The 12,454-nt window shown below is 33.1% G+C and overlaps 1 protein-coding gene across 1 annotated transcript; it reads right to left on the bottom strand.

Moving 5' to 3' along the window:
• Positions 1–266: 266 nt before the first annotated feature.
• LOC136228747 (uncharacterized) lies at positions 267–3,041 on the bottom strand. The gene is made up of 6 exons (XM_066017215.1): positions 2,662–3,041; positions 1,712–1,975; positions 1,585–1,633; positions 1,145–1,433; positions 850–913; positions 267–754 (listed from the first exon to the last, which is right to left on the bottom strand). The coding sequence occupies exons 1-6, from the start codon at positions 2,995–2,997 to the stop codon at positions 554–556; spliced, it is 1,203 nt and encodes a 400-aa protein (XP_065873287.1). The 5' UTR covers positions 2,998–3,041; the 3' UTR covers positions 267–553.
• Between the last annotated feature and the right edge of the window lie 9,413 nt (positions 3,042–12,454).

The raw sequence follows: 12,454 nt of genomic DNA, 5'->3' as shown, positions 1-12,454 counted from the left end.
TTGTAACTATTAATACTAAAATAAAACTTGGATAATTCACATAATAAAAAATATATAGTTTTCATTGATATGAAAACATTACAAAAAAAAAAAAAAAGTAACAACTAATTTTCTCATAAAAAAAACCATATAAAAACAAAGTAAGCATTACTTTGTGTGTTTTCACCATTGGATGAATTTTACACTTCATCATCCAATAGTGAAAAAAACAAAGTAAGGTTTACTTTGTCAAAAACAAAGTAACCATAGAAGACACAGTACCATACTAATAATAAAATAATTTGCCTATTATCGCTAAGAAATTATAACAATAACACATTATTTTAAAATAATAGTCATAAAATTAAATTGTATTAAATAATTCGCGCAACAGGTAGAAATTCGACCACTTAATATTAAGTTTCTAATTATAACTATGGTGGTCCGGGACCTCTCAGATTGCACGACGTCAGCTCGACTGCTGACATGGCACAATCTAAGCGGTTGGACCTCTGTAGAATGTGGCATGACCAAAACTACACTATACACTGATTCTGCTGCATATGCACAAAACTTAACATCTTTGACTACCATTGCAGCAAAGTCCATATTCTTTCTCCTTGAGGGCTAGTGTTGTATGCAATCTCTCTTGATGCTCAACAAACTCCATGTACATATCTCTCAGCTGCTTTGCAATCTCGTATTTTTCACATCCACAATGGACTACTTTTATACCGCCTTTCCCTTTCCCTTTCCCGATGCTTTTATCTTCCAACTTGTTTACATAATTCATAAACAATATCATCAGTTGCCAATCCAAAAACTCTATCATTTAAGACCTGGAAATCATTTCCCTTGTAAATAACTCACCTTATATTTAGACATCAAGCTCCCCAATGCCACCTCTTCCCTAGATATCTTAGTCACCCATGGTCTGCACACAGTGCAAAATAAATAACTAAAATCAACCAAAAAGCTATGTACATGATGATGCCATGAAATAAAATAACTAGAGAACAATTGTGCAAGGTTATAGAGATAGATCAGTAATACAATACAAGCTCCCATTCACAACTCCTAAACATGCAGCTAGGGAGGAACACAATAGTGAAAGAACCAGAATTAAGTCAATAATGGAGTATAGCTGCTCATTTAGATATTATACCTCCCTCTCCATGACACAATGATGTGATTTGGACTATCCAAAAATTCATATAATTTCTGAAAATCCTTTTGGCAGTCCAATCTAATGACTCCTTTTGTGTAAGTCTCTGATGGAAAACTTGGGAAAATATATGCTTGTACTGAGACTGATGTTTGACAATGTATAAATTCCACAATAGCTGAGGGGTGCAAGTCCTTATCGAGATTGCCAATCACAAAACAACGATTGAAAGCTCCAAGGTCAGTGTTTTCACTGTTTCTTTCAGAAGAATTGTACATCCTCTCCATTTCTGCAAACAACAAGATAGGGAAAGAAAATGTATTTAAGCAAACCAATAGGCCAGGATGAGAAGATGAGAAACCTATATATAATTTTCTATCAAGACAAGACATCAAGGAAGGAGGCAATCATATATATAACAGCAAATAATGAAAGCAAACCTTGAGACTTCCATTTGCTAGTCACAGGCAACCTGGCATAATTTGTTCCCTGTGAACACAAAATAATAAAACATCATAAGTTGCTGTTAAAAGAAACATTATGAAATCGTATAAGTGAAACACATACCTTTGGGCTAAAAGTTGACCGAGGCTTCATAGGCAAGCTAGAAATCAAATGTGGCTGATGAGCAGCAGTTCCAAGTTTCTTTTCAACAAGTTTTAAAAAACTGGCAACATTAGGATTAATTCGAAAATTAGATTGAGGACGACATATGTCCTCGATTTTCTTAACGGCCAAACAACCAGCAATTGGACCATGTTGCCATATAACCATAAAGTTGCACTTGCATTGTTCTTCTCCATTGGTAAAACAATGAACCTTTTCAATAACCTGCTAAAACAGCCACATTACAAAAGGAAAAACTCAAGTCTAAGGAGAAAGGATATGAAAACTCAAATAGATTCTTCATCCAAAACAAAACCATGTTCCCCAAAGGTTTGGAGAACAGAGCTGATTGCAAAACTAATTACATAGTTCGTAATTCCTAATTCGGTTTTAGTAAAAGTACTACCATTATTATTATGAGAGCTGTTTTTAATCTACTTTTCTTTCAATAACATCATACTCCATTGCATTCAAATGTGTTATGAACAAAGTACATCACTTTCTAAATATATAATCCTATTAGGCTTTTGCAGACTTAATGCTCATCCCTTCCACTCAGTTTATCTGTCAGAATTTTTCAAATTCCTATCTTTATTTCTCTATAACTCGCTCTCTTATCTCTCCTCCTCTGACTCGATCAAATTCTATATTTTAATCAAATCTCCTCTTTGGAAGGAACAAAATGAAAGAATTCAGTTATTTTGATATTATTGTAAATCATGTATGTAAGAATTCAATTGATTTCATTTCTATTAAATGATTTATTCTAAGATTGTTCCTCCTATTTTAGCAGGAAAATGCCATTCCTTTATCCCATAAAAGAGGGGAAAGACATTTCGAATAATAACTCAATAGTATTATTGCCACAACAAAACTAGAGGTTAGAAAAAGGAAAACGAAAAATCACTAACCTCATCGACGAAGGCATCGTAGAAGCGGACGTCAGACGGAGTTAAGCTGCGAGAAGCGCAAACCACCATACCCTCAGCAATAGATTTGCACTCGTTGTCCTGTAACTGAGTCGAAAGTGGCCTAAACCGTCCCTTGAAGTCCTCAAGCTCCTGCAATGACTTGAAGTCTTGTGGCCGGAAAACACTATCGTCGTCATCGGTAAAATTGTGGTACTTCACCGTCAGTTTTTCACCGTCGAACAAGGCACATACACTATACCAAGCGTCTGCAAGGTACTCGACGTCGTAATTGACCGGCGAGACGGTAGCAGCAGAGGTGATGTTGGCGGCTGACATTGAAGAACAGTGAGAGAAGAGAGAAAAAGTGAACAAATTTTCCCCAATCGTTTCATTTATAAGGCACTCCTCCTGGCATTTTTGCTGCTGTAAAAGTACTGTCATATCACACGTGTCAGGTTATTTTCCTAAGTACAATTAATACTGTTGCCAGAATGAACATTTCTGTATTAGTTTAATAGTATCTTTTTAGAGTTTGAGTCCATTCATTTTTATGCATGTTTTTTTTAACTCACAACGCCTATTTACTCCCATCTAAAGTTAATTAACCCCCTTAAATCAAATTGGAGGCTTATTTATATATTTAGACTAACTTTTTTTTTTAAATTGCGCACAATACGTTTACATTAAAGAAGAAAGAAAAATCTCCACCAAACACAGATGTGATTCGAACCCATGACCTCCCTAGTCATAGGTAAGCTTTCAACCACTAGGTTAAGAGCTTTACCACGTATATTTAGACTAATTACTCAACACATTACATATTAAGACTAGTTATTTGTAACTTTCCTAAAATACTTCAAACCTTTCATTTTCCACCTTTCTTTCTATCGTTTCATCTTCATCTCTTCCTTTATTTTTATTGTGCGAACGGAATCCCATTTTTTCATCTTCTTGATTCTTTTTATCGTTTCAACTACATAATCCATTTTTTCTTCCTCTCTTTGTCTCTATGTTCTTGTATGAATCGAAGGCATGATTCTTCACCTTCCTGTTTCTTCTTCCTCTCTTTGTTTCGTTCTTCCTGTGCGCATCGAATGCATCATTACTCGATGTTCCTCTGCGTTTATCATATGTTTATTGTCGATTTCAATGATAAAAGACGAAAAGAAGGTAAGTGTCTACTATATTTCTACGTTCATCTTCCACTCTTTTCAAAAAATGATTTTGCAAAATGAGTTTGTTTCACATTCTGTAAAGCTTGCGAAGCAAAATCATCCTCTGAAGTAGTATTTTCTCCAGAAAATGACTTTGCATAATGAGTTTGCTTCACATTTTGTGAAGCCTACGAAGCAAAATCATCCTCTGAAGTACTATTTTCTCCAGAAAATGACTTCACAGACTTCGCAGTTTCGCAATATGCGAAGCAAAATCATCCTTTGTCAGATTGTATTTCTCTTTGCAGACTTCGCAGTTTCACTTTCTGTGAAGCGTTACTTTCATTATTTCCCTAAAATGACTTAATTTTTGTGAAGGTTGAATACAAAGACATCAAATTCAAGTATCTATTTAGCTTGAATACAAATGCATCAATCACAGCGATGGTGATTGTGATGTGATAAAAAAAAAGTGAAAACCAAATGTTCTAGTTCCTTTTGCTTCTGAACTTCCTCCCAAATGTTCTAGTTCCTTATGCTTCTGAACTTCATCTTAAAGTCTGGAAGCACTCCAATTAGGGTTTAATGTGGTACACTAGTACTCATGCCATTGCTGGAGTTTGGGATTTAGGGTTTATGGTTTGAATTATTATTGCAATCTTATTGTAAATTTTGATAATGTTATGTTTTTTATGTCATTTTGTTATACATGTTGTTTACTTGCGTATATTTTAGGCAAATAACAAAAAATACCACTTCGCATTTTCTCCAAACTGCGAAGCCTGGGCAAAAACTGTGAATGTAAATACTACTTCAGTACATGAATTTCCTTCGTAGTTTGTGAAAACTGCAAAGCAAACTCATTCTGCGAAGTAGTATTTCTCTTCGCATGATTCGCAGTGTGCGTTAATACGAAGTAAAATCATATGCTCCTGGGGAAAATGTACAAAATACTAAAAAACAAAGTGCCAAGTTTGCAAGAAGAAATTTTTTACGTATATACGAGTCGATAATTAAAAATAGAGTGCCAAGTTCGCAAACTAAGAGAGAAACGAAGAGAGAATGAAGGAAGAGTTAGAAATTTCTAAGTTGTTATATATATATATATATATATATATATATATATATATATATATATATAAATGAGATCAGGTGTGACACATTTTTTTATGGTGTGACAAGCCTTATTGTGTGACAATGACCAATTTTGTAATTAACCAGGGGATGGCAAATTTGTAAATAAAAGGAAAGAGAAAATTGTTTTATTTCTTTTCTTTAAAATGCATTTTCCCGACTTTTCCAAGCTCGTTTTTCAAAAAATTTTATACCGTTGGACTCATCTTAATTAGACGGTCATTTTAAGATCCCAGAAGCTCAGGTAAACAAAATTCCAGTGAACAGAATCCGGCGATTTATTTTTCGGTGAGAAAAAAAATGCCCAAAAAAATTTCAAAAAATTGCAAAAAATGTAAAATATTATTCTGAGAAACTTTAATTCTTGACTCAAAGTGAGATTCCTTACGGTTTAGTCCCAAATCAATGGAATCCGGCGATTAGGTGGGCGTTTTCCGGCGAGAAAACAGAAAGTGCCCAGAAAATTCTCAAAAACTTCCAGAAAATGTAAAACATTATTTTGAGAAACTTTAATTATTGGGTCGAAGCAGGATTTCTTATGGTTTAGTCCCAATAAAAAAAATTTCCTTAATTTTATCCATTTTGCATGTTTCAACAATTTATTGGGTCAAAACCGTAAGGAATCTCATTTTGAGCCAAGAGTTAAAGTTTCTTAAAATGATGTTTTACATACTTTGAAATTTTTTGATAATTTTCTAGGTATTTTTTGATCTTACCTTTCAGCACTATGTGTTGCAATATATTATTGGAACAATATAACAATTCTGTTGGAACAATATAACTATTCTGTTGGAACAATAAAACTATTATGTTGGAAAAATTGGTACACTGATTTGAAATAATTGGTACACAGATTTATTATGTTGGAAGAATATAAGAATTAAAATTATTTTCTAAATGATATAACTAATATAAATTTGAAGATACTATATTAAATACTAAAAAACAAAAATGAAATTAAAGACATAGATAATAAAATTGATTTGGAACAATTGGTAAACTGATTTATTATGTTGGAACAATATAAGTATTATACTGGAATAATATAACTATTTTGTTGGAAAAATTGGTACGCTAATATATTTTGTTGGAACAATATAAGTATTATGTTGGAACAAATGATACACTGATTTGAAACAATTTCGTACACTGTCGGAACACTGTAAGTAGGACAAAAACCGTGCCCAAAAAATTCCAAAACATGTAAAACATCATTTTAAGAAACTTTAATTCTTGGCTCAAAGCGAGATTCCTTACAGTTTTGACCCAACAAATTGTTGAAGCATGTAAAATGGATAAAATTAAGGAACAAGTTTTATTGGGACTAAACCGTAAGAAATCCCGCTTTTACCCAAGAATTAAAGTTTCTCAGAATAATGTTTTCATTTTCTGGAATTGTTTGAGAATTTTCTGGGCAATTGTTTTCTCGCCAGAAAACACCCACCCGGATTCCGTTCACCGGATTTTTTTTTTACTTGAGTTTCAGGGATCTTAAAATGACCGTCTAATTTAGACGAGTCTAATAGTATAAAAAATTTCGAAAAACCAGGTTAGAAATATCAGAAAAATGTATTTTAAAGAAAAGAAATAAAACAATTTTCTGTTGGAAGAATATAAGTATTATGTTGGAACAAAATGGTACACTGATTTGGAACAATTTCGTACATTATCGGAACAATGTAAGTAGGACAAAAAACATTCCCAGAAAATTATCAAAAAATTCTAAAACATGTAAAACATTATTTTAAGAAACTTTAATTATTGGCTCAAAGCGAGATTTCTTATAGTTTTGACCCAACAAATTGTTGAAGCATGTAAAATGAATAAAATTAATGAACAAGTTTTATTGGGACTAAACCGTAAGAAATCCCGTTTCGACCCAAGAATTAAAGTTTCTTAGAATAATGTTTTACATTTTCTGGAATGTTTTGAGAATTTTTTGAGCACTTTTTTTTCGCCAAAAAACGCCCACCCGGATTCCGTTCACTGGATTTTTTTTTACTTAAGCTTCAGGGATCTAAAAATGACCGTCTAATTTAGACGAGTCTAATAGTATAAAATTTTTCGAAAAACGAGGTTAGCAATGTCGGGAAAATGTATTTTAAAGAAAAGAAATAAAACAATTTTCTCTATCCTCTCTTTCTTTTTATTTATAAATTTGTCACCTTGCCCTTTTTAATTATCATCAAAACTACGTAGTTTAGTAATGTCACACAATAAGCTCTTTGCCATACCTAGACCTCTTGTCACACTGGATCTCACCCCTATATATATATATATATGGCATTTTAGGAAAGTCAGTAATAAATAGTCTAGATATGTAATGTGTTGCGTAATTGGTCTAGATATATAAATGGACCTCCCATTTGACCCAGTTTTGTAATTTTCCTTTAAAATTATTAATTGGATCCATGAACCGACAAAAATTCATCAATTGAGTTTTCATTTTATGCAAAAATAATTAATTGAGTCTTTATAAAAAAAATGGTTGAATAGTTTCAAAACTCTCTTCCTCACACTCATTTTGGACCAACACATAAATTATTATAATATATTGTCATATATTAATATCAGATCTATAATTGGACCTTAACTATCATCCTGAGCTATTAGTTCAATTGGTTTCATGGCATGGTATCGGAGCTTCTTGGACCAAATGGTCGATGGTTTGAGTTATGGCTGTTGGTCCCTTATGAGATAGAATCTAGTTCCAAAGAGGAGGTGAATGGAACTATTGGATAAATTTAGTCCTTTATAAAACACTAGGCCACTTAACTGGAGTAGCCTTTGTGTGACTTTGTTAAACAAGCTATTGAGTACAATAGTCAGAAGCACAAGTTATATATTTAAGCACAGAAGCAAGCAATATAAATATGTCATAAGGAAAGGGTTAGAGAAATAGTTGTGCACCGATTTATACTGGTTCGGCCTCTTGCCTATATCTAGTCCCCAGAATACCTTCTTATAGGTTTTAATCCACTAGTGAACTCTTTCCAATAGGTAGAGAATAAACCCTTACAATAGATACAGAGGCTCTGTAAAGTACCTTCCATTACACTCAATACTCAGCTATCTATCTACCTCTCTTACTATTCACTTATAACCGAAGTGAGCAGAAGAGCTTCTAAACTTTTCTAAGCTATTGCTAAGTTTGTTCTTACTTAGAACACAATAAAAGAACTCTTAGCTATTACACGAATGAAACAGTAAATGTGTATGAGCTTTTGCTTTACCTTTGGAACTTCAAATGATGATTCTCTCTAGATTTCAGTATTGATGATCCAGTCCAAAATGAGCAAGTGATGGGGCTTTTATAGTGACACTTTGAGGCAGGTCATTTCCAAATTGAAAATAACCGTTAGAGGGAAACGACTCTCTTCTGTCACTGTCATCCTCAATATCCAGTGTACACAGCCAATGGTTGTTCTTCTCTTTTCCGTTACATCCAGTAGATAACACACTTCTGAAATGATGATAGAGGCAGTCTGACTGTCTAACCAAATGAGGTAAAGATTCCAAGTTGACCAGGGGATAAGCCATATGTTCTTTGTACTTCTTTCCTTATATAGAGGTATAATGGCAGTGGTCCTGAGTCAATGTTGACCTTGTCTTCTATGCCTTGATCTCATTCTTCCGAAACAAGTCTTCATTTAGGCATGGCTTCTGCTTCTGGATCCTTCCAGCTATTGGGCTGTAAATGGTCCTTGGGCCTTTGATCCAAGCTTAAGGCCTTTGTTTATGTTTCTTTCTTATTCATATTTAATCAACAATACACTTAACAAGTACATTAGTCCAAATAAATGAACATTTAAGCTTAAAGTTTTTACTAAGTATGGGATATTAATTTCTTTTAATATTTTTGTCATGATCAAAATCAATGTGGAAATTGTGTTTCAACAAACTCCCCCATTTTGATGTTGGCAAAAATTCAGAGGTTAAAAATAATAGAATTAATCTCCCCTACAGTAGTTGGACTTGCTTTGCTTTTAGATTCTCCCCCATAAGGGTTGAGCTACTGAAAAGAATTTTACTTAAGATTGAAAAATGTTAGACGATATGAGTTAAATAGTAAAATTGAGTTCAGAGTCAGAAGCATGGTATATCAGAGTGAAATATATCAAAGGAATAGATTAGCTTAATGATACTGAGATAAAGTCCTTGTGATAATTGTTTAGGTATCAGAGTTACATTGATGAAGTATCAGAGTTATTTGTAACATCCTTATTATCATTTAAGTATCAGAGCATTTAAGTGTCAGAGTGTTTGTCCATTGATTATTATTTTCCTTAAGTGTTGGATTGAACAAAGTTGATTGATTATGTTATTTGACATCGAAAAGCACATCTTCAAAAATCAGGATTAACTTTACTTTTGGATGAGTATTATGATAGTTCTCTATGCTATTGTTTTTCACACTTATATTATCACTACTATGCATATTATATTTATTAATGTATGTATGTTTGCACTTTTATTGTGACATTGGATGTTCACATCTATTAAGATTAATCATTGAGGTTATTATTATAATTTATATGGATGTTGATTCACAATTAGATTAGCATGAATGAATGTATTTGTGTTCTTTCCACTAGTTCTTATAATTTGACATAATATGTTATCCATTTCAGGAAGAAAGTTGGGAGGACTACAACCGGAAGAATTACCATGAATGGATGCTTTACCTCTCTTGGGGTAAATTACATACGTGGTGTACAACCTTTACCTATTTTCACACTTTGGTGTACAACCTTTACCTATTTTCACACTTTGGTGTACAACTTTCAATTTTGCACACTACAATGTACAACCTTTTGGTGACCTCCCACTAAAGTGTACAACAGGTAATTGTGACCGGTCAACCCGAAGTCAACACGCCACCTCAGCAATTTAACTTTTCTAAAAATAAAAAATTAACTCAATCAATATAACATTACTTTTATACCCTTTATAAAATCATTTTCTTCAACTTCCACCCTTATTTTCTTTCTACTCAATTTTAAAAAATTATTTCTCTCTCTTCAACTTTCATACTTGTTTTCTTTGTAATCCATTTTCAAAAAATATTTCTCTCTCTAACTCTCATCTCTCTCATTCTCTCTCTAACTCTTTTCTCTCTCTTATTTTCTCTCTCATCTCTCTCATCACTTCTCTCTCTAACTCTTCCATCTCTCTTAATTCTCCCTTTCTCTCTCTAGAATATCTTATAAGTTAGTTAGGAAATTAAACAGACATCTCTCTCTAATTCTCCCTTTCTCTCTCATACTTGTTTTCTTTGTACTCCATTTTTTCTTCTTCTTCATTTCATCTCCCTCTTTCTTTTCTTTTAGCTATATTGGGTTCAGGTTATAGATCAGTTGTCAACACAAGTTCGATTCTCACTAAATATATACATCCGCCTTAACTGCGACTAAACACGGGTAAAAAGGGTAAAGTCTGGAATGGAATATGAAGTTATAAAGATGAAGAGGAGCTTGGATCGGAGAGATCATGTCAGCAGCAATTAAGAAATATCAGCCTATTAATTTTATTCAAGGTTGAGAATATATAATCAAAATTTGCGCTGAGAGGAACCTCGGATCCTCTTCCATCTCAACCAGCAAAAAATCTACCAAGAATCAACTGTTTTGGTGCAGCTTTTCTTTGTATCAGTAAGTTGGTCTTAATTAATTAATTAATTACATGCATATAAATGCATGACATTTCCTCTATATCTGAGGTACTGATGATTTTTTTTTTTTTTTTTTGAGGAATACTTTTTGGGTTTGTGGGGGAAAAAAGGATTGGGTATAAGTGGTATAGAAAAGAGGGAGATCCATTAATTATTGTAATGTGGGTGTTTTTTTTCTTTCTGTTAATGTGGTTATTTGGGTTTTTTTTTAAAAAAAAAAAAATTTGTATCTTGATGCTACTGGTATTCATTATGGATAGTTTAATTATGGTTTGAATTCAATTTTTTGATAGCTAATTGGGAGTTTGAGAGAGAAGTGATGAGAGAGATGAGAGAGAAAATAAGAGAGAGATGAGAGTTACAAAGAAAACAAGTATGAAGGTTGAAGAGAGAGAAATAATTTTTGAAAATGGAGTAGAAAGAAAATAAGGGTGTAGGTTGAAGAAGATGATTTTATAAAGGGTATAAAAGTAATGTTATATTTATTGGGTTAATTTTTTATTTTTAGAAAAATTAAATTGCTGAGGTGGCGCGTTGACTTCGGGTTGACCGGTCATAATTACCTGATGTACACTTTAGTGTGAGGTCATCAAAAGGTTGTACATTTTAGTGTGCAAAATTGAATGTTATACACCAAAATGTGAAAATAGGTGAAGGTTGTACACCACGTATATAATTTACCCACCTCTCTTGACACCACGGGTGCAAGAGAGGTTTTTTCGTCAGACATGAACTTGTGCCTATACTTTTGAACTTTTATATTGTATTATAACAATTGTCAAAATGTAACCTTAATTGCAAGGTTTTCTATCTTGACAAATGTAACTAATGAGATGGGGGTTTGAATTCTTAGCCTTTGCATTATGGGGCTTAGTGGCAGTGGTTTAGAATCGAACCTCTTTGTGTTCATTTTGGTTTTTTTTTGTATTTACAATTAACTAGATACTGTTAATTAAAAGTACCATGTTGTTTTGGTATTTAAAAGTAAAAAGTCTTTATATAGATATAGTTAGCTCCCTTCAATCTAAATGTTTATATTTAACAAATAATATTTATTTTATATTTATGAATTTGACGGTTCAAACGTCAAAGAGAACGTCAAAATTTGTTGACGGAAAATATCCGTCAATATTCCGTCAGCACATATTCCGTCAACATTCCGTCAAAATACATTACCCACGCATGTATTGCTGACGGATTTCATTCCGTCAAGAAAACACTTTACTGACGGAATATAGATGTTTACTGATGGAAATTTCCGTCAGTAAACCATTATTTTCTTATAGTGTTATAAGTGTGAAAGGCATATATCAGAAGCAAGTAATCATACAGAAGCAATATTTGGAAAAGATAAGATAATATACATAAACATTCAGCATACAACAGATAAGACTAAACAGTCTATGAGCACAGAAGGAAGACTAAGTATACAAGTTCATATCTTATCTATTTAGGTTTAAGGTTCACTTGAACTACGTTAGACTTTCTTTTTTATGGGTGTTGTTGCTGCTGAGGTGTTGATACTGAAGTCGTTCCACCAAAGGTTGTGGCCTTGTCTTGTTTTTCCTTTTGTTCAGCCTTAGAGGTTTTCTCCCCCTTTTTGCTAGCATATGTGATGGGGAAAGAACTTGGAGCTTGGCCATGTCCAGCAACGCTCCTGGAGTTCAACTGTTTAGTATAGGTCTGAAGCTTCTGAGAGCTTTGATTTAGACCATTAAATATGGCAGGACCAGAACGAGCAGATTCAGAAATAATAGAACCAGAGATGCACATATTACTGATGAGAAATTGGAAGGCCTTGAAGCCCCAAACAACGTAGTCAGTAAGAGTAGCA

The sequence above is a fragment of the Euphorbia lathyris genome, chromosome 5, assembly GCF_963576675.1.
Source record: "Euphorbia lathyris chromosome 5, ddEupLath1.1, whole genome shotgun sequence".
NCBI lineage: Eukaryota > Viridiplantae > Streptophyta > Magnoliopsida > Malpighiales > Euphorbiaceae > Euphorbia > Euphorbia lathyris.
Note: the sequence above shows the minus strand (reverse complement) of the source record. Positions and strands in the feature narration are given on the sequence as shown.

What these genes read in the sequence shown, in the direction of transcription:
- LOC136228747 (XM_066017215.1), bottom strand. Translation starts at nt 2,997, where the DNA reads ATGTCAGCCGCCAACATCACCTCTGCTGCTACCGTCTCGCCGGTCAAT. An exon ending in TAGCAAATGGAAGTCTCAAG is followed by an intron (nt 1,434 to 1,584) that starts GTTTGCTTTCAT and finishes TGTTGTTTGCAG; the next exon opens with AAATGGAGAGGATGTACAAT. An exon ending in ATTGTGTCATGGAGAGGGAG is followed by an intron (nt 914 to 1,144) that starts GTATAATATCTA and finishes CACTGTGTGCAG; the next exon opens with ACCATGGGTGACTAAGATAT.